General features: G+C 40.1%; 4 protein-coding genes across 11 annotated transcripts in view; 2 read left to right on the forward strand and 2 right to left on the reverse strand.

Moving 5' to 3' along the window:
* The first annotated feature begins 761 nt into the window (after positions 1–761).
* Positions 762–2,603, forward strand: LOC108055817 (protein GUCD1). Of its 2 annotated transcripts, none has more exons than XM_017139352.3 (3): positions 762–1,348; positions 1,419–1,558; positions 1,626–2,603. In XM_017139352.3, the coding sequence occupies exons 1-3, from the start codon at positions 870–872 to the stop codon at positions 1,727–1,729; spliced, it is 723 nt and encodes a 240-aa protein (XP_016994841.2). In that variant the 5' UTR covers positions 762–869; the 3' UTR covers positions 1,730–2,603. The 2 variants fall into 2 exon arrangements, with proteins under 2 accessions (XP_016994841.2, XP_070074440.1); XM_070218339.1 differs by having other exon boundaries at positions 1,473–1,558.
* A 13-nt stretch (positions 2,604–2,616) lies between these two features.
* AANATL7 (Arylalkylamine N-acetyltransferase-like 7) lies at positions 2,617–6,000 on the reverse strand. 2 transcript variants are annotated; one of them, XM_070218336.1, is made up of 2 exons: positions 5,828–6,000; positions 2,617–3,342 (listed from the first exon to the last, which is right to left on the reverse strand). In XM_070218336.1, exons 1-2 carry the CDS (start codon positions 5,924–5,926, stop codon positions 2,617–2,619), a joined length of 825 nt encoding a protein of 274 aa, XP_070074437.1. In that variant the 5' UTR covers positions 5,927–6,000. The 2 variants fall into 2 exon arrangements, with proteins under 2 accessions (XP_070074437.1, XP_070074438.1); XM_070218337.1 differs by lacking the exon at positions 5,828–6,000 and adding an exon at positions 3,928–4,072.
* Positions 6,001–6,579: 579 nt separating this feature from the next.
* Vha36-3 (Vacuolar H[+] ATPase 36kD subunit 3) lies at positions 6,580–8,273 on the forward strand. 2 transcript variants are annotated; one of them, XM_070218338.1, is made up of 5 exons: positions 6,583–6,728; positions 6,816–6,849; positions 6,912–7,029; positions 7,084–7,447; positions 7,830–8,273. In XM_070218338.1, exons 3-5 carry the CDS (start codon positions 6,925–6,927, stop codon positions 8,057–8,059), a joined length of 699 nt encoding a protein of 232 aa, XP_070074439.1. In that variant the 5' UTR covers positions 6,583–6,728; positions 6,816–6,849; positions 6,912–6,924; the 3' UTR covers positions 8,060–8,273. The 2 variants fall into 2 exon arrangements, with proteins under 2 accessions (XP_016994800.1, XP_070074439.1); XM_017139311.3 differs by having other exon boundaries at positions 6,580–6,849.
* A 985-nt stretch (positions 8,274–9,258) lies between these two features.
* Pdfr (Pigment-dispersing factor receptor) overlaps positions 9,259–20,472 on the reverse strand; it is a 30,376-nt gene continuing 19,162 nt past the window's right edge. For 4 of the 5 annotated variants that reach the window (XM_070218331.1, XM_070218332.1, XM_070218333.1 and 1 more), the window contains exons 3-10: positions 15,489–15,984; positions 14,753–14,863; positions 13,549–13,700; positions 13,184–13,441; positions 12,704–13,000; positions 12,380–12,643; positions 12,077–12,237; positions 10,474–12,015 (exon numbers count right to left, since the gene is read on the reverse strand). In XM_070218331.1, the coding sequence (XP_070074432.1) occupies positions 11,661–12,015; positions 12,077–12,237; positions 12,380–12,643; positions 12,704–13,000; positions 13,184–13,441; positions 13,549–13,700; positions 14,753–14,863; positions 15,489–15,957 (2,067 nt within the window). In that variant the 5' untranslated portion in view covers positions 15,958–15,984 and the 3' untranslated portion in view covers positions 10,474–11,660. Of the gene's footprint in view, positions 10,392–10,473; positions 12,016–12,076; positions 12,238–12,379; positions 12,644–12,703; positions 13,001–13,183; positions 13,442–13,548; positions 13,701–14,752; positions 14,864–15,488; positions 15,985–20,472 lie in introns of those variants that run through there. The other variant, XM_070218335.1, reaches the window with a different exon arrangement.

The following is a 20,472-nucleotide window of genomic DNA, read 5'->3' on the forward strand; positions in this document are numbered from 1 at the left end:
ATTTGCAGCCGCTCTTGTGTGACCGTCGCGGGCCAGCGCAGGAATACCGCAGCCACCGCCATCCGGTTGAGCGTGTTTGTGCGGTTTTTGGGGGTTTTTCCAGCTACAGGACGAGTTTCCCGCCGAAAGTGTCTGGAAAATCAAGAACAAAACTTGGCGAGTGCCAAATCGCATGCTATCCCCCATTGCCTTATTCAAATTCAAATCTGTTCAACTTTTGCGCCAAAAAACTCGAACCTGCCTTGCGTTGCCAGATCGTCGGCTCAATTCGCACATCTTTTTCGCGTACAGTTAGATTTAAATTTATTGATGTATTGTTCATTTGAAAGTCTAACTAAAGTAATTGTTAAAAGTTCTTGATAAAATATATGTTACAAATGGAAAACGGAAGAAGAAACTTTGATATTGGGATATTTTTGGTACAGGGAACACTACGAGCAGGTCTTTTTTAGTAATGTCGAATCAAGGTTTACAAAAAATAGCTAATTTATTAATTTTTACTGCCTACTAAGTCTTTTGTTTTTGTGACAAAAGTAAGTAGAACAAGTTTAGTTTTAAAAATGTCCTTAATGCAAGTGTATTTTATATTTTATAATCTACACATATTATTATTATTTATTTAAAAGTAAGGACAATCTTTTAAAAAATCAAAATAACAAATAATAATTATTTTCGGTTTTTAAATTAATTTTTTAAAAAGAGGGAACTAGAGGTGGCCCAAATGGCAGCCTTGCTCGAGTCACCTATCGAGTCAATCGATAGAAAAGAAGAAGAAGAAGCCACAGAAAAACAACAAAACAAAAACATTTCCCGAGATTCCGAAGGAGACCACTGGACACGAAAAGGAGCACCAAAAGGACCTGGCCAGGATGAACGGACTGCCGCCGAGCAAGCACTACAACTTGACGCACTACCAGCAGCGCTACAATTGGGACTGCGGCCTGTCCTGCATCATCATGATCCTGTCGGCGCAGCAGCGTGAGCAGCTCCTGGGCAACTTCGAGGCCGTTTGCGGGGAGGAGGGCTTCGGCTCGAGCACCTGGACGATCGACCTGTGCTACCTGCTGATGCGCTACCAGGTGCGCCACGAGTACTTCACCCAGACGCTGGGCATCGATCCGAATTACGCGCAGCACACCTACTACTCCAAGATCATCGACAAGGACGAACGGCGGGTGACGCGCAAGTTCAAGGACGCCCGGGCGCATGGACTGCGCGTGGAGCAGCGCACGGTGGAAATGGAGGTCATCCTGCGCCATTTGGCCCGCCACGGACCCGTCATCCTGCTGACCAACGCCTCGCTGCTCACCTGCGAGGTCTGCAAACGCAATGTCCTGGAGAAGTTCGGGTGAGTAGTGACCCTTTCATAGTTTTCCATTCATTTTCCCATTATAATCCCTGAGCCTCGCACTGAAAAGCTGTTTTTATATACCCTGCATCGCCCGAAATACACGAACACGTGGAACAAATAGATATGCTGGACACTATGTGGTGCTCTGTGGCTACGACATGGCCGTCCAGAAGCTCTTCTATCACAATCCCGAGGTTCACGATGGCCGTGAGTATTCCTTGAACCAATTACGCTGCAAAATTCATTGATTTTCATTTTTGGCCGCGTTCCACAGACATCTGTCGCTGCCTCATCGAGTCCATGGACACGGCCCGTCGCGCCTACGGCACCGATGAGGATATCATCTTTATCTACGAAAAGAAAGCCACCAGGGAGTAAGAAGACCTGAACGAGGATTAGGAACAGGAAGAGGAACAGGAGTACCTGCCAGTTGCCAGGTTGCCAGCGGATAAGAAGGGAGGATTGGAATCTGCGCTTGTGATATTAGGAATTTAGGAGGAGGGAAGAGCATGTAAGGGGTTCTATGCCCAATTTTGCTGTGCCGTGTTTTCGTGTCCATGTGTTGGCCCATCTAAGTTCTAGGCAAATCGCCTATTTTGTAGAGAGAGATTCAGAAATTGTCTTCTTGTAATAATAGCGTTTAAAGTTACAAGTTTCCCGCTTTGGTAGCCAGATGTATACTAAATACTACAAACTAAATGGAAGTGCAATAAAAATATAGCCCCTTAAAAAAGAAGATTTAATAATCTTGCAAATACAACAAAAATAAGCATGATAGACTATTGTATATAAGTTAAATTAATAATATTCCCAAGTTGATTGCATTTGTAACATAATTACCTTTAAATTTTTAAGTTTTTTAGGTAGATAGGCATTTGTTTTAGCACTTAAATGAGCCAACACAAAGCATGTAATTCAGGAGGTTTAGAGAAAGAGCTGCTTGGTTAACTTTGGCACAACAGTGTACTTTATTTAGGTATTGTTAGCAGTTGGTCCCCATAAAAAACAACAATTACACACACGCTTAGGTAAACTAGCCAGGCAGCCGTCTACATTATAGAGCCATTAACGATAAACGGAGAGTAATCTAAGGCCATCTCTTCTCCAACTTAATATTCAACAAATTTCTGCGGACAACATTCCTTTGGCCTTAGCTTACCTTCCGTTTGCCGACCCCAAAATTAATTTCTATATTTGTTTCAAGATTACATTCCAATAAAAAGATTATTGTTCCAATTTGTTGAGACAGCGAGTCGTCGGTCTCCTTAATGCGGCTTCGCCTTGTCATCCAGCTCATCGCCACAGACCGTCTTGTAGATCTGCTGCAGCTTGATGTGCGGCGCCTCCACGGGCAGGATCATTTTGCCATTCTCATCCGTGTACTTGCAGTACGGTAGTTCCGAGAAGACCTTGAAACCGTGCGAGCGGAAAATCTTCTGCGAGAAGATGCCAGTGGCGTCGGCCTTCATCAGCCGGAAGCCATTCTTTCGGGCCACCTCCACGGATCGTTTGACCAGCTCGTTGGCAATGCCCTGGCCGCGATAGCAGGAGTCCACCGACAGAATGCGCACATCGAAGATGGACTTCACATCGAAGTGCTCGAAGAGATTGTGTTCGATATTGTGCTTGTGCAGCATCTCGAAGATAACCCGGAAATGTATATCCTTAGTTTCCTCCAGTTTCTCCAACGCCCTGGCCGTGTCGTCCGGTTTCAAGATGCCATTTAGAACGACGCCGGCTATTTTGCAGCTACCCTCATCCTTCGCGTCCACCGCCATCACACTCATCCGATCCTGGATGGCCTCGGCACAGTGAATCTCCAGAGCGGAGCAGTTGACACCGTTTTGACACAACCCGGCGGCCTTGTTGAGCGGCTCGTCGGCAAAGAAGCTGCGACGCAGATGCTCCAGCACCTGGTCACAGTGCTCCGGGCCGATCATTTTGAACTCCATCCTTGTATCGCAGCCGGCGGAGTCGCTAAACCTACGGTTCTGTGGGCCGAATATATTTTTTTAAAGATTATTAATATTAAATATAAAAATCAAATGAAAGATGGATTTTTTAAGCATTCAGATACATATTAAAGTAATTTTTTAATTAACTATAGAATCATATAACCATTAAAATATGATAATATGATATGATGATATAGGAAATAACGAGCTTATGATTAACTTTTCTAGTTATCCCACTGAGTTAAAATATACGGGTGGGTTTATACTTTTCTCGTTTAATTAGCTTTATAAACATTTCCAAACTTTTCTAATTTTTCTTGGCACATGCACATGTGCATTTAGGACTCGTATGTGTGAAGGACACTTTTCTTCTATAACTCAATTAGTCGTAGTAACTCTCTTCTGCCTGCCCTCTCAACCTTTTGTCTCTCACTCTCTACACACTTTCCCTGTCGTTTGCTCTAATGACACACCCCCATCGAAAGCCGCCCACAAAGTACCACCCCATTCCGTCTCATCCTGTCCATTTAATCTTTGCAAGCGTGAGAAAGGTCGTATAACACCTGTGGTAAACCGATTTTGAGCTGGATTTCATGGAGTTCATAGGTTAGTTTTACTTACTCGGTACTTTAATGCTTAATAGGATCGGATGGGATAAACTGGACGGTATCGAAGAAGGTATCGAGACTTGTTGTTTGTTTTCCTCGGAGAGGAAAAGCTGGGAAAAAATGTGTAACCTACTTGCGGGCGCTTTCAGATGCGAAATGCGACTGGAGCAGCCGGAGCAGCCGACTAAAGCGAACCACCAGCAACAGCATCCCATTTATACACAGCGAGAAAAATATATAGTTCTTCAAAATGTATTATATTATTTATGGAATTTGTCTTGTTCCTTACATGTATAGTTTTAAATATTTAAAAAATGTAATATAATTTCAAATATTTAAAAATTTGGAAATAAGGTGAATGGAAACATATTAAATGGGTAACCTTAAAAGATAAAGTCTTTAATATTTTAAACATTATATAATTAATTTCCAACTCCCAAAGAGGCGTACCCACTTTTCGCTCGGTGTACGCCCTCGTGTTTGCCTCATTGCCGAAGCATGAGAAAAATTCTGTCCTCTGGGATGGGGTAAAAAATAAAGGTAGGGGTTCGCCCTGTTGTCCTTGTTGTTGTTGTCGTCGTCTCCTTCGAGTGACAGCCATGCGTATACGCAACGTACGCACACTCGAGCAAGAGGAGTGATTGCCTGGCCGTGACTTATGCCAAAAATACAAATACGAAATACCCATACAATTGCACACAATCGAGAGTTCTTTCCCCTCTTCCCCCTTGCCAAATTCCCGGAAAAATCCCTCCTAAAGCCCCTCGTTTTTGTTGTTCGTATACGCACCAACTGTTGATTCCGCCTTTGTGAGGTTATACACGACGTACAATTTATATATACAAACGTATTCGCACTTATGTATATACCGATTTTGACTTTCCAAACGACTAGGACGTGCCCCATTTAAAATAAGGAAGGGGAAAATCCTTTGTTGAAAACTATATGCAAATTGTTGATGGAAGGCAGGACAAATATAATGGAGCTCTTATATGATAATTAGTATCTCGTTTGTCATAAAATAAAACCAGCTTTAATTTTGATAGATTTGTACTTAAAATGTGAATTGTTTTTTTTTAATATAATAATAAAAACAAGTAATGAAGTAAAAGAAAATAATAAGGGCTTTACATGTACGGTATATATGGTATGCATGACCTCGTCTCTTTTTGGAGTCTAGACAACGCCCCCCGGACAACTGTTGCTTGACCAAAACTACCACTACATTCCGACCTTTCCTCACCTCGTAGCTCCCTGCTGTGCATATTCATTACTTTAATTAATACCCCTACTTGGTCGCCACTGTGCTGTGGCCAAATGGGGCGGACACGTGTCCATTGTCACATAATGGGTAAACAGCACTAACAAAAACAAAAACTAACTAAAATAGTAAACTGAAATTATAATAGTTAGTATTACCTAATGATATAAATTATGAAAAGAGGCGTATAATGAAATGGTTATACGAAGTATTTACAATAAACATTTCATTATTATAATAGTGAACAATAAAATATTTCTCCCTCTGCACAATAGCGTTTAATAGACACTATGTACATTCAAATCGGGGCACATGACCGCACAAGACGCATATTCAAATTGCGTGACTCTGCTCCGGATGGATGTGGCAGTACCCGTACCCCCAACCGTAACCGGAGACCCAAAGACATCCGAATAGTCGCAGTACAAAGGTATTTCAAAGTCAGTGCCGCTGTGCGTTTATCTGCGTGTGGCAGCTATTTTTTGTTTGCCCTCCGAATATTTTGGTGCGTTATTGGATGACAATCATCTTCAATTGAAATCAATCTGCGCTAACGGTAATAAAATGGAATTGGCATCACTGCGGCACAAATCTATCTAGCTGTCAATCGGCCTATCGAGCGACTATCGAACGGGTTGAACCACCAACTGACCTTGAACATCCTTTTGGCGCCCCATTGAAAGGGGTGGGGTATCAGAATCTTTGGTATCCTATATCTTAAAAGGTGTATGGTCCACCTTTTAAAATCCATTGTTCAAAAACTTAATTATATACGTAGAACAATTTAATTTTCGAATATTTCGAAGTGAGTGATAGCTCCATGACTTCTTTTTACAAAAACATTTTTAACTACTTGTTCATAAATTGGCAAAAATTAAAACTTTCCAGGTTTAAATGTAGATCGATTGGGAATTTTATTACGAGTAAAAGAGGTATTACATTCCATATTTGGAACATTATTTTAATTTTTATGACAAAAATACGGTTTTTGTTTGGTTAGAAAATCAGGATTTTGATTTTTTGGTGCATATTTAAACATTTTCTTAATTATTACAACTGACAGCTTTAAAGTGCTTGTTAACACATCATTACTAAGATCACTAGCTAGATACCTATTATTTAGAGACACATTGTTTTCGAAATCTCATGAGATCCTAAAATCTGAAATCATATTAGAAGGCCGCATACCAAATTTCATATACCGAACCCTAGGAACCACCGAGTTACAGGTGTTTACGGTTCGGACATGCCTTTTATCAACGCATACTGTGCCATTAATTGTGACAGCTGTTCCGGAACAGCTGAGGGGCCCGAATCTAATTCCGAGCCCCCATAATGGCCCCTCCGATTCGATTCGATACCATCCCCAAGATCGTCACTCTCTCACCAGGTCGCGAGTCGCTCAACGAGTCTTCATTCGCTGGCCCAGTTTGTTGTCGTGCTGTTCTGTTCGCTGTTCCCTCATTTCTGTCGTCTATTTTATTTTCGTAGTGTCGCATATATTTAGTAAATATTTTGTTGTTGTTATTTATAGTTCGGACTTGGTTGGCGTGGTGCGTGTTGTATTTTTGTTTTTCCTTTTTTTTTTTGTTAATTTTTTGTTCCTGAGTGGCATATTTTTGTTTGATTTTTGATGGCAGCCAAAGACCGTCTGCCCATATTTCCCTCACGTGGGTGAGTAGTTGATCCTGGCCGGGTAGTAAATCCCTGTTATATATATGTTATATCCCTTGTAGTGCCCAAACGCTGATGAAATCGCGTTTGGCGGGCGCAACCAAGGGACATGGACTGCTCAAGAAAAAAGCAGATGCCCTGCAGATGCGCTTTCGTCTGATTCTGGGCAAGATCATAGAGGTGAGAGATTACTTGGGATTGCCATTAAGACATATATATATATATATTTGCCAGACCAAAACCCTGATGGGCCAGGTGATGAAGGAGGCCGCCTTCTCGTTGGCCGAGGTCAAGTTCACCACCGGGGACATCAACCAGATTGTCCTGCAGAATGTGACCAAGGCCCAGATCAAGATACGCACCAAAAAGGATAATGTGGCCGGGGTCACGTTGCCCGTTTTCGAGCCCTATACGGATGGCGTGGACACCTACGAGTTGGCCGGCCTGGCACGTGGTGGCCAGCAGCTGGCCAAGCTGAAGAAGAACTACCAGAGCGCAGTGCGTCTGCTGGTGGAACTGGCCTCATTGCAGACCTCCTTTGTGACCCTCGACGATGTCATCAAGGTCACCAATCGGCGGGTCAATGCCATCGAGCACGGTGAGTTGGGAGAAACAAAATATCATATAAATCTGGAATATTTCCATTTTAAAGACTCTCTTATAAAGATATATCTAAACATTTACCTGCTCATAGAAACAAAAAGATCAAAAATAGTAAACCATTGGGTAATTTTTCATATCAATTTGGGTCTGCTCTGTGTGATATTTCCGAAAATCATATATTTTGTACCATATTGATATGAAATATTATCATTTTGATATGAAATCTTACCATTTTGATATGAATTCATACCATTTTGATATGAAATCTTACCATTTTGATATGAAATCATACCATTTTGATATGAAACCATTTTAATCTTATGTTGTTCCGTTTTTTCTATTTGTGATAAATTAACGATCCTTCTCTTTACCATCAGTGATCATCCCCCGCATCAACCGAACCATTGAGTACATAATCAGTGAGCTGGATGAATTGGAGCGCGAGGAGTTCTATCGACTGAAGAAGATCCAGGACAAGAAGCGTGAGGCACGCAAGGCATCCGACAAGAAACGCGAGGAGCAACGTCGTCTGGGCCAACTGACCGAGGAGACCAAGGAGGTGCAGAATATCCTCGATGAGGACGGTGACGAGGATCTGCTCTTCTAGAGCCGATGCCACATCCATTATACCTTATCCCAACATAACCATACACCAACCACCTGCTGCTACGCCCGACGAACCCAATCACTCAACTCTGCTACCTCACAACCTCCCATCAAAAGACCACCTCTCTGTTTTTCGTTGTTGTCGTTCATTGTGATCCGGATGTTGTACCACTTGTCGTTCTTGGAAATACAATCCGTAATCGTAACCTCTGTGATCGCTATGTTTTGTGGTTTCAATTGTCAATTGGCTGCCGTGTTTCTGCACTGCTGAAAAAAATTAAGTATACGCAGAGTCGGAAAAAATATCAAGTATACGTTTGATAAAGCATGAACATATTGATAAATTAAAATATTAGTTATGTGGTTTCAAAAGGTATACAAGAAATATTTAGGAACATAAAAGTGACGACGAACAACATGAAGTTTATATGGAATGAAAAAGCTTTCAAAAGAGGCATCTAAAATTCATTGCGAAATTTGGAAGCTGAATTCCTAAATCTCTCAGAATGCGCAGCATTAAAAAAAGATTTATGTTAGAAATTCCGAACCCTATTTTAAGAATTGCGTTTGGTATTAAGTTCAGTTATACTGCAGCTAAAATAAGCTTTTAATATTTCGAAAGGAAATTATTTAGAATTTAGAAACAATTCCTCAACATTTATGTTTTTTTTCAGTGCTTGTTTTTTTTTATACCCTTATAGAAAAAGATATTCTGATCCAACATTCTAATAAACTTTAAATAGGTTATCAATATGCAAGCATGACTATCAATAGTAATTAGTGGCCTAATTTGGATTTTATTGAGTCAATTTATAATAGTCGTAGCTTTGAAAGTCACAAGTAGTGTCTCAAATAAAATGGTAAAGTATTTACCTTTCTATATATTTCCCTTGAGGTTATTTATATTTGTAAAAATATTTAGGGACAGATTAGGGATCGGGTATTTACAACCTTGATTATTTTGATGTTGCATATTTTCCACAGTAGCTTCTCTTTAATATTCATTTAATGGCCCATCAAATCGTCCGATTAAGCTGCTTATGAGCCAAAATTGCCAATTTAGCTATGCCAATTTGGGGATTCACGAGCGGCACGTGCCGATCAGAGAGCGCAAAACTTAAATGATCTCGAACCCGATCCAAAATCAAGACGAAGAAAGTAGACAACCGACTTTAGTTTAGTATATGTATGCATATAAAATCATGTTTATTCATTTTCCATTTAGCCTTATACACGTAATAGTTTGCCATTGACCACTGGGTGTTCTGGTTTTAAGGTTCCCTCTCTTAAATTCGGCTTGAATTTTTAGTTTTGAAAATTGCGTGAAGCGTGAAAAGGAAACCGAAAAAAATCAAAATGAACGCGACTTCACACACAAAATATTCCATTTAAAAATGCACAGTAAGCTTAAAGTTAAGGTGAATATTCAATATTCGCCCTGATCAGAGATCAGATGATGTGACATTATGATACGTTCAATTTCAATTTCAATTTCCGTTTGTTTCTTTTTGTTCCTCTTTACCATTCCAAGTGCTTTGTACTCTCTTTGCGTGTGTATACATAATACATGTACATATGTATATTCAATATACGATCTGTGCTCCGACATTTCTATCAGGTTTCTCTTTTTGCATGCGACAGTGTAAATACCAAGTATGTAAATATGTTTTCTTTATGCTTTATGTAAATACCGTTACGTTTATGTATATTGAGCTTATTTAGAAAAAAAAATTAACAATTACATTCATCAATAACATCCATTACACATTTTCTTTAAATGTATATGCAAAAAAAATTGTGATCCAACATTTTGTTGGTAAATATACAAAAATATTGGATATATGTAGGTATGTATATTGATCGATATTTATTCTATATATATCGAAACTTATCGCGGTATAATCGAAGCCGCTGCATACAAAAAAACGTGCATACTTTTCAGCTCATTAGTTTAGTTTAGTACAGTTGCGCTTGCATGTGCTAAGCTAGGCTCTTCCTATCTCTCTCTTTCTTTTCCACATGTATCCGTAGGAAACAGAAACAGAAAGAGAGAGGGAGATGGAGTAACAGGGTGTGTGTGAGAGGGATATAGAGATCGAGATGCTTTAGGCTTTCGGCATTTGATGACTTTTTGCAATCGCTTTGGCTTTTGCCTTTGATTTTGTTATCGTTGCGATTGTTGCAATGGTTGCTATTGTTGTTTTTGCTGCTGCTGCGGTTGTTGTTGTTGTGGTTATTGTTGTTGCTACCGCTGCCAGCGTCGACGTCGGCGGCAATTGTGACGTCATAAATATTTGTTGCGTCTTTTGCGAACCTGGCATCACACATTTGTCCTGCAAACGATAAGCGGGAGAAAAGAAATCGAAAGTCCGGAAAGAGTGCCGCATTTTTGGAGTGGGAAACAAAGACGGGAGATAAGCCGGAAAGAAGTATTTATTCAATTTGTGTCTTTGACTGCGGACCCCATTAGTTAAATACTGATCGTGGCAAAGTTTTTCGTTGCAAAACAAAGCGCAGCTAGCAAAATTCAAGGCAGTGACTGTGAACGTGATCGATCGTGACTGGCAGTGTGACCAGCTTGAAATCATAAAGTACAGTCTGTTAAAAGCATTAAGTGTCGTACAAGGATTCTTTTTTATTTTAATTCAATTAAATAATTTAGAGTATGGCATACACAAAAGCAAATCATACAAATAATTTATTTAAATAGGTATATAAAAAATGATAACAGGTGATAAATAACATTTTTAAAACTAAGCGAATTTCACTAAACATAAAAATTAGGAATAAAATAATATAGCTATAAAATAGAAAACAATAAATTCAGCATAAAATCCGTCAGCTCATCTTTAAAATTATATAGTTCACAAATCTAATAGTCGAATTATTAATTTTAATTAATATTCATTTTAATTGATTTGGTCACACTGCATAGTAACGAATATTTCAATCTAGTTTTTAAAAATGAATAGAAGTATAAAACATGCCGCTCAAGTTTTGCTGAAAAATTCATCAAGTAATAACCGTGTGCGAGTGTTTTTGAGTGTATTTGCGTGTCCAGAACAGAATGTGGCGCTATTAGAAATTTATTGTCATCAGATATATTAAGTAGAAATGTTAAGGTAAGTTTAGTCGAATTTGGACTTGGGGTTTAAAGCTCTCGAGGAAGGATCGGATCTGTCCTACATGAAGTAATATATATACATAGTTACACTGGACGCAAGAAAGGCAAGCCAAAATTAAGATTGTGATAATGATGAAATAAATAATGCATAGTTTAAGGCTTACATTTATAAAAGAAAAATCTACTGCTGAAGAGTTATCTCTATTAAGATTTTAAAAAGTACACAATTTCTCGGGGAAATTTCAGGGAATTTTAAATGGTACAAATTAAAATCTACTTTTAATTTTGGCTTGATTTTCTTGTAAGATGAGGGGTAAAGTCATAAAGATGCAGTTAGGATTTCTTTTGGGGGGTATTTCCGTTTTGATGGATGGGTGCTGACTACTGTGGTTACTGTGGGCTATATGGCGTTGGCTACTTCTACGGCTATTTGGCTACTTCTATATGGCTACATCTACGGCTAGTTTGGTTTTTAGGGCTACTGCTCTGACAACTCAAATACAACTGACTCGGGTGGCACGGATGACGCTGACGGTACTCTCAGTACCTTTTGACCCCGAAAGCAGATGCCCATTATCCACTTGGAGCCGCGATTCCGTGATCCCGTGCTCCCGCCGCCGCCGCTCGATTCCTTGCTGTGAATCCGCGAGATGGCCGGATCGGCCTGGGGATCCGTTTCCGCATCCGCCTTATCCACCCGATCCCTGCTCTTTTCCCGCGCCTTGTTCTGCAGGCGGGGTATCAATCTCTGACGCTGTTGGGGCTCGTGGATCATCACAATGCTGGCGCTGCTCGGCTTCCTTCCATTTAGCCTTTTATGCGGCGGTGATATCCTGCGGGTGATGGAATAGAATCAGTAGAATCATCTTGGGGCAAAATCAAGCTAAAGCTTACCGCTTTCCGGTGGCCGATGGATCGCCCGCCGGCTGCACTGCATCCGTATCCGGTGCCGTGTTGTAGGCACCCGAGTACATGGACGCCCTCTTTGGCGCCCACTCCGGATGACCCCGAACCGACAGCTGGGTGGCCAGACTCTTCAGCAGCACTGCGCGGACCTAAAATGAATTAAATAAAATATTTTTGATATTTTTAAAAACATTTAAAACATTTGATCGTGTCACAGAAATCACTAAGGTAATGAAATCGCTTTTAAAGGTGCCAAAAGTATGCAAGCATTTCGTAAAATCCATAGCTTACCTCGCCGTTTAGAAAGCAATAGATGAGTGCTATGAAAAATCCCTGGAACGAGGTGAGAAAGTGTGTGACATACGACCAGACCGCAAAATTCGTTGCCGTTTTCAGCGGAGCCATCTGGTGCAGTATGTTGGTAATACCCAAAAGTGGTAGTAGGACTATCGCTGCTCTAACGGCTTTTCGGGTCTGTTCTATATCGCTGGCCTGCGATTGGCGCAACTTCATCACGAGCACACGTATGATATTAACCAGGAAACAAAAATTCAGCTGCAAAAATACCGCTTACATTATGTTTTCAGTTTTATCGTAATTTCTATAATAACAAACCAGTATAACCGCTAGTCGTGGTCCTTCGAGGATCCAGTAGTAGGGCGTGAGATTATAGTTCCACAAGCACTCGCCCAGCGAAGTGTCCATATACATCACCGTACATCTCGCCCAAACGGTGGTCATCAAAATGGGAAACCCCCAGCCGAGTCGCGAGAAGAATTTGAGGGGAAAGCTGCCCTGGAAAACGGCCACCGTGACCATATTGTGCAGGTAGAGGCCCTCGATGAACATCCACATAAACATGGCGGTGCGAGCGTACTCCAAAAGTACATACGAGGCCTCACACAAATAGGGCTGTAGATCATATAGTATAGTATATAATATAATATAGTTATTAAATTAAGAGTTTTTAGTAGTTTTCTAGGATTTTTATGTAAAGCCTTGAGAAAATATTATTTAATTTCTGGGACTTTCATCCATTTTCTGTTATTTTTTTTTAAAATTTATTTATTTTGGACCTATATCATGTAAACCCACCGTGTTTTCAATAACCGAAAGGCTCGTGTTGGTGGCGGCCTCCTTGTTTCCTCGCCGGTACTGATCCAAATACAAGGTCAGCCGGATGATCACCTGCAGCACCATGGCGACGAAGAGGTTCTTGTGGATCTTGGTGCGATTATTCCGCAGGGAGCGGAATGTGCAGAAGATCAGCAGAGAGACGATCAGGGCGAAAAGTGAGAGGCAGAGGCCCACGATCTCCAGGGTTCTAGTCTTCCAGGCTATGTCTATGTAGAGCTAGAAAATATAACAAAAAATACAAAATTATAATAATTCGAAATTTGTTCTATATTTTTAGCCAGATTATCGTTATGGTTCCTGGAATTGACAATAACCGAACTCACATCAAAGTTCTTGCTGCCCATCTGCTCCATGAGACGGATAATCTCCGGCTTGTAGCACGGCCCGTAATCCGTCCAACCCGGCGGACTCACCTCGGTGGCATTTGGCCTGCTGCCCCATCGGCCGTCCAGCTCGCACTTTCTGATGGCGAATTCTGCGAATCGAAAAGGAGGAGGTGGAGGCGCATTAATGACTGTAATCGAACTGTGACACACTGACTGACAAGTGCAATTATGCCAATCGAAAGGGCGACCTCGTCCAGCTGCAAAAGATTGGGGCTAAAAATCTAGACACGGCCCGGGAAAATGAGGCCAGGGAAATTATGCACTCGAAGAAAATATCAACCTTTTCATTGGACTTTAGTTTTCTATAGTAGTTAAAAATTTGAATTTAAAGATCTGTTTTTTTTTTGCTTATAAATTAAAATATTATTATTTATTTGTTTAAATATTAATATTTAATATTTTCAATGCCTTATCTCTGTTTAGAATTATTAATTTCAAGAAAATGTACTTTTAATATCAAAAATTAAGTAATCAAATCTTTCGAATTAATGAATTGAAAAATGTCAAACCATATTTTCTCAGTGTACTATTGCCTATGGTTATTAAATACCAATTCCCCTTTGGCCAGCTAGCATATCGCTGGGGTCGTAACCATTTTGGATCGTAATTAAGCAATCGATTGGCTGGTGTTTTAAACCTTGTTAAACGGGCGAAGCTCAGCTGAAGGTATGAACATGGAACACCTGGACATCGGACCCTCCGCCCTCCGCTGGCATAGCATATTGGCCACGCCCACTTTCGGCCCAGTTTCGTGGTGACCTCGTCGGGATATACAATATCGGATATGGAGGGCTAAACGGGGGGCAGGACCGACTGGTGGGGAGTGCGGTTGAATGGACGCGTCAGTCATGCATGTAAATATTGACATCCTTTCGATGAATACGAAATCAAGTAATTGTTTGCCGTGCAGCACTTGAACGGATTCCCAGCTAATGATCCGTATAATTGTGACCGCCAGATATGCAATTTGGATGGCATAATAACCGCAGGTTATGTCTTATGAACTTTAATCAGGCGACAAAAGTCAGAAAGCCGATTGGTTAAGTAATAAATTCAACAAAGAACGCTTTCTGTCCTGAAATTCTCCTATTTCTTAACCAATTTTTTTTTTATTTTCCGAAACTCTACTTAAAATACTTACTACGCGTATCTACGCCATGAAAGCCGGCAGGACAATTCATTCGTGCGAGGACTCCAGCCGGAGTGGGTGGCCAGCAGAGCAATGTGTCCCAGGTCCAGTTGCAGTAGAGACCTGTCGGAAAAAAATTTAATTTTTAGCAAATTTTTGGCCAGAACAATGGAAGTAGTGGTCTAAATATGGAATGTCATACATCGTTGAACTCGTAATAAAATTCCCAATCGATTGGCATTTCAACCTGAAAATTTTTAATTTTTGCCATCTTTTGCAAAAAATTATGATGGTACCCCTTAAAAAAAAAAGCGAAAATTGGGCCAAAAACTAATTTTCCCAAATCATTCGCAAAGTGCATTGATATTAATTATAAGGTCGTAAGCTGCACAAAACAGTGCGGCTTTTTGATATGGGTTCATTTTTGGCCAAGTTACAGCAAAAAATCTACAATAAAAAAATAATTTTTTACCAAAAATCAAGATCCTGATTTTTCATCCCGAAATAAAACAGTTTTTTGGCCGACACAACGGAAATATTAATCCAAATATGGATTGTCATACCTTTCTGAACTCGTTATTAAATTTCCAATCGATTAGCATTTAAAAGTGGACATTTTATTTTTTGGCCATTTTTTGCAAAAAAACCATGCGCGGATCCACGGGAGTGATATGGGTGATATATCACCCTGTACATAAATGCACTATCTTTAAGCATTTATTGAGTACCCCTGATTTAAAGTTCTCACCTGTTTGTGGTAGGGTGTAATTGACAAAAAGCGCCGAGCAGTTCTCAAAATTGGTGGCCGCCGCCGAGGCGAGCGTTAAATTCCATGGTGCGCTGACGTTGAGATTACTGAGGACCTGATCCGGATCCGAGTCGGGCAGGACAGTGTCCATGACCGTGGGCTCCAGGGCCATCTTGGCCACACTGGCAACTCCATCGAGGACGTAGTTTCCCGGCGATTCCGTTGTCGTTGTCGGATCGAAGTCGAAATCGAAATCGTGCAGGATTGGCACTCGTCCGGTCGGCAGGTTTTGCGAGGATGTCGGCTCCAGCATGGATTTGGATTCGAACGATGTTCCCGATGACGACGACGCAGATGAGGAGGCGGAGGCTGATGGGGATCCTGACGAGCTGGACTGGCGCAGCAAGCGGGCGAAGCGTTGGGCGGAAATACCACCTCCGCAGTCGAGGATGTTCGACAGGAGGGTCATTTTGCCATCGACCACATAGTGGAAATGCTAGAAATAACAGGATGGTCGGAAATTATTTAAAATATTTGTATTGCATAGTTGTTTACAAAATTGCAAATTAGATTCCTATATTTGAATAATAAATTTCCAATAAAAGTAAAACATTTTGTGATATTAAAAACTGTAATTTAATTCTCAATTTATTATTATTTTTTATTTATACTCTTTCTATTAGTTTTAAAAAGGCATAATATTTTGTAGAGCCCCATAAGTATTTCAAATCCCACTTAATTTCCTCCGGCTAGAGTCCTACTTCCTTTACTTAAACTATTTAATCCCCAAGGATCTAAGATTGGAATTTCCTGGAGAGCTGTTAATCGGATTAACTTGCTTGCTAATTTCCGGGTAATTCCCCCACCCAACAACTTTGCTCTATTCAATCTGCGATGTGAATGCGACCTTTGTCTTTGGGTATTAGCATATACGAACGAATGTACATATATGAAACCCGTGTGCATGCACTGGATGCAATTGAAAATTGATCTCTTCCCAGCTCCGTTGCCGTTCCCATTCCCATTCCCATTACCCATACGCCCCGTTATCCGGGGTCAGAATTAATTGAAAGCTTATCGCACAATGAGACATCCAAGGGGCTCCTTTGTTTACCGGATCTTATTCTCCTCGCTGGCAGAGTGCCCGTTGTTAACGCAGTTTATGATTGCCCCCTAATAAATACCGGGCTTATTTATAGCATCGCTGCACCGGAGTGCAAACATCACGGCACGGCCCACACATCACATCGCATCGCATCGCAGCATTTTCCATACTCTATGCCATCCATCCATATATGTAGGTACACATATCATTGGCATTCCCATGCGAATTCGAATTCGTATTCGCACCGATTGCCGGGATTATGTCTGGTGAAATGGCAAATGGCCAGGAGCCACATGCACGTAGAAAAGGAAGCAGGCTGATGTCAATTTAGTAAGAGAGTATTTTAACTTTTCATAACATTTTGATTGCTAAATAATAATGCATTTTAGACTTCTTGCTGAGAGTTGTATTATAAGGTTTAAAACATATGTAGGTATATCTTAATCAGATCATCACATTTTGCTTTCCTTGTATGGATTGTGTGTGGCATTCCAATGAGTTGCATTTTCCTCTTTTTTTCAATTCAAGGCAGCACATCTCATGTCCCTGTTCTTTTCACAGTAATGTAATCTCTGCAAAAGCAACAGATTAAAAATGACAGCTAACACCCTTTATTAAAGACTGAAGAACCATTCTCAAAAATTCCTTATATAAGAAAAGCTAAGAAGACTAACATTATTTTCAATTTGTTTTTCTTATTTTTGTTGATGCAAGTCTGTGGTTGGAAATCCTTTGAAAATCATTACTGGTTCCTCATTAGTGGCACATTTTCTCGACAACAAGATTTCTTGCTGAAATAAATATAAGGCCATTTTAATGGTGGAATTAAATTTCTTGCTTCTCCGCCATTTGTCGCCAAGGCTAAACGGAATGTAAATTACTTCAATGATAATGACATAACAAATTATTATTTCTTCTTGTCTTGGTTTCATACCAAAACGGAAGAATGGCCCAGGATCCGCATGCTTTTTATTTTCGTTTTTTTTTTGTTTTTGTGGTCCAGAGAGCGGAACCGAAGAGGCACATGCCGTTCCTTTACGGAATTGCGTAAACAAGCCATCCGGAGGACGTTCGTCGCCCAAACGTCGCCCAAAAGCGCCCAAAGTTGTTGATGTTGCTAAGCTGCCCCGAAAATGCCTTTGAGTGCATTTTATATAATTTCATAAGAATTTCAATTTCGCCAGTAGTCGCTGCTCACATATGCATGCAGAGGATATACATATAGTATATATATAGTATGATACAGCCCACATTCTCCATCCCTAGAGGCATTCCTTCGGCTTTGTCCTGCTCAATATTTGGGTTGCATAAAACTAAAGCCAGATATAGTGCACCAGGAAAAAAAATTTAATAACGGATTTATCCGAATTTGTATTTAAAACATTATTGAATATTACGGAAATACTTAGAATATTTTAAAATATATTAATAGTTATATAAATATTTTTTTAAATACCTCTTCTCTATTCTACATTAAGAAAATCTTTTGCTTGAATTTTTCCCTCTGTGAGACCTTGATTCTGCTTATTTGGAACGCTCATGCTAAGTACTCGCTTTGGCGATACTAATCGATACTTATCGCAGCAGCTGACTGATTCTGAGCGCGTTCGTAATTAAGCTAACTAAGCGCAAAAGCCTCTCCAAAGTCATCTGAAAAGCCGGGCGAGAGGACCAAAGGATTTGGATTGGTTTGGATAACTAACTGGATGCTGGATGCTGGCTGCTGAATCCAGCTCCTTCGCATTTCCACATTTCCAAGCAGACGAGCACCGCAGACGGCAGACTGTGATTTGGGTCACTTGGCAGCAGTTGCAGCGGGTTAAAGTGCGGTGCCCAGGGGTTAAGGGGTTAAAGGGTGGTTGGTTCGTAGCTCAAGGGACCCGATTAAATACTTGTGTAATTTAAAGTTAGCCCCAGCAAAGGAGCAAGCAGTCTATAATTTAATAAAATGTAATTATATGCAATTAAAAATAGTTGGTCACCTTATGGATGCAAAGAATTTATTTTATTTTGCAAAAATATTTTTAGATCCACTAAAAAAAATCCATGTCTTAATATTTAAAAATTGTATTACAACGCATAAACAAATTTGTATATTTACGCCCATGGCGTATTTTTGGCCGTTCCTAAGCAATTTAATTTCGTTTACAATTTTGTTTACATTTTCATGCCCAACATGCTGGGGTCATTTTAATAATTAATCAACTTTCTTATTGAACACTCAGTAATTCAATTATTTAACACGCATCGCAGTGCTCCAAATAAGTTGTCAATGCCATTTGGATAGGCAGGAAAACAATCAAGGATTTATGTGGATTGCAATTCCAATTCGGTATTCGGACGGAGCTTTAAAAGTGCAATCAACAATCGGCAATCAACAGCATTAAAAAGTAATTTTAACTGACGTCGCTCGACTTGAAAATTGGGTTGATGATTGAGTCCTAAATAATGGGCGTGCCCTTTTAGCCGATCGATTGTTTTAACATTTTCATCGCCCAAAGTGCAGTAGTAGTCTACTTTTTCGTTTTTTTTTTTTTGCCGAGACTTTGTGTTTTTCTTTCTCAACGGCCTACGTTGGAAAAATCGGAGAACCCAGGGAAACCCATCTGCAGGCGTTGGGGCGTGTTTTTCGTATATTTCTTTGCCATAATTATGGGCAGAAAATGAAAGAAAATGAATCTCAAGAGCTGCCATTCAGAGAGACGAAATGCATTGAATGGGCCAATGCTCGCCAACAAAAGGCTGGTGGAAAAAGTGGTGAAATGTGGGCTTCGAGCAGATGAAAAGTGGGTGGCGAATGGAAAATGGAAAATGGTGGGGCAACGCCGGGAAAATTGGGTGGGCTGGTTGGTTAGGCGAGTAGCGAAGCTATTTGAAAAGTTTTTCGCGCTATTTGACAAGCCAAAAGACTTTTCACTGCGGGATTTCTTTAGCCCAGTGTTGCCATAGTAAGTACAGTGCGGTTGAGGAGTGTAGAACAAATTAAATTAGTATTAACTAAGAAATAATTAAACAATAATTATATATTATAAAAAACGAATTTAAATATTCTGTAAATAAAATAGTTGATTTAATAAATAGGAGTAAGAAAATGTAGAAGTTATCAAGCAAATAAAATTATCTTTATCTAATCATTTCCCTTTTAACCCGCATAAAAAGCTTTTTTCACTTGAAATTAAGAAAATGTATTCGTAATAATATAAGTATTATATCAAGATTTTCTTAAAACAATTTCACGAGCAGACAAACTAATTTTATTTATTTTTTTTGGCAGCTAATTAATGTCGGTTTGCCTTTGTTTGTGCCAATTAAGGTGCCACAAAGGATTCTCTAATTGCAAGAGCGGCCAATCTAAATTACTTATCTTGCATTTCTCTATTTATTTGCATCTCATTTTTTTTGTTGCTGTTGTGAAACGCACTGTAGTCTGTGGATCCGGGCCAATTAAGTCGCAACAAAGGATTTTCCAATTGAAAGTTTGGGCAAATGTTTAAACAGCAGCAAAATTAATCTTAAATTTAGGGGATTTCCCAGGGAAAAGTGAGAGGCCAGACAAGTGGCCACATTAAAAGGCGATTCCATTTGAGGGTTTCGGGGGATCGGGGGTTTCGGGGGTCACGGTTACATCACCTTTTGGCCAGAATCTTGGGGCATCCCAAAAGTGGGTGGTGCTTTGCTTTTGTCACCGCAGGACATTTGCCGCTTGGCTGAGCCACTGCAGCTGCTTATACAATTTGGCATTGAAACTGCCACTGTTTGCCGTTGGATACACAGAGGGAAAATAGGGGGGATTTTTCCTAACAAATTTACAAACCAAAACTATCTCACAAATTAAATTTCATTTAAAAGAAAGAGGAAAATCCTATGAAGAAAATTTCA

Source organism: Drosophila takahashii, chromosome X, assembly GCF_030179915.1.
Source record: "Drosophila takahashii strain IR98-3 E-12201 chromosome X, DtakHiC1v2, whole genome shotgun sequence".
In the NCBI taxonomy this organism is placed as follows: Eukaryota; Metazoa; Arthropoda; class Insecta; order Diptera; family Drosophilidae; genus Drosophila; species Drosophila takahashii.

Coding starts and splice junctions, on each gene's coding strand:
- Vha36-3 (XM_017139311.3), top strand. CDS start 6,809: ATGGCAGCCAAAGACCGTCTGCCCATATTTCCCTCACGTGG. Junction 6,850..6,911: donor CCCATATTTCCCTCACGTGG/GTGAGTAGTTGA, acceptor TATCCCTTGTAG/TGCCCAAACGCTGATGAAAT. Junction 7,030..7,083: donor TTCTGGGCAAGATCATAGAG/GTGAGAGATTAC, acceptor TATATTTGCCAG/ACCAAAACCCTGATGGGCCA.
- AANATL7 (XM_070218336.1), bottom strand. CDS start 5,926: ATGGATTTTAAAAGGTGGACCATACACCTTTTAAGATATAGGATACCA. Junction 3,343..5,827: donor GCGCCAAAAGGATGTTCAAG/GTCAGTTGGTGG, acceptor TTCGGCCCACAG/AACCGTAGGTTTAGCGACTC.
- LOC108055817 (XM_017139352.3), top strand. CDS start 870: ATGAACGGACTGCCGCCGAGCAAGCACTACAACTTGACGCACTACCAG. Junction 1,349..1,418: donor AATGTCCTGGAGAAGTTCGG/GTGAGTAGTGAC, acceptor CGCACTGAAAAG/CTGTTTTTATATACCCTGCA. Junction 1,559..1,625: donor TCCCGAGGTTCACGATGGCC/GTGAGTATTCCT, acceptor CGCGTTCCACAG/ACATCTGTCGCTGCCTCATC.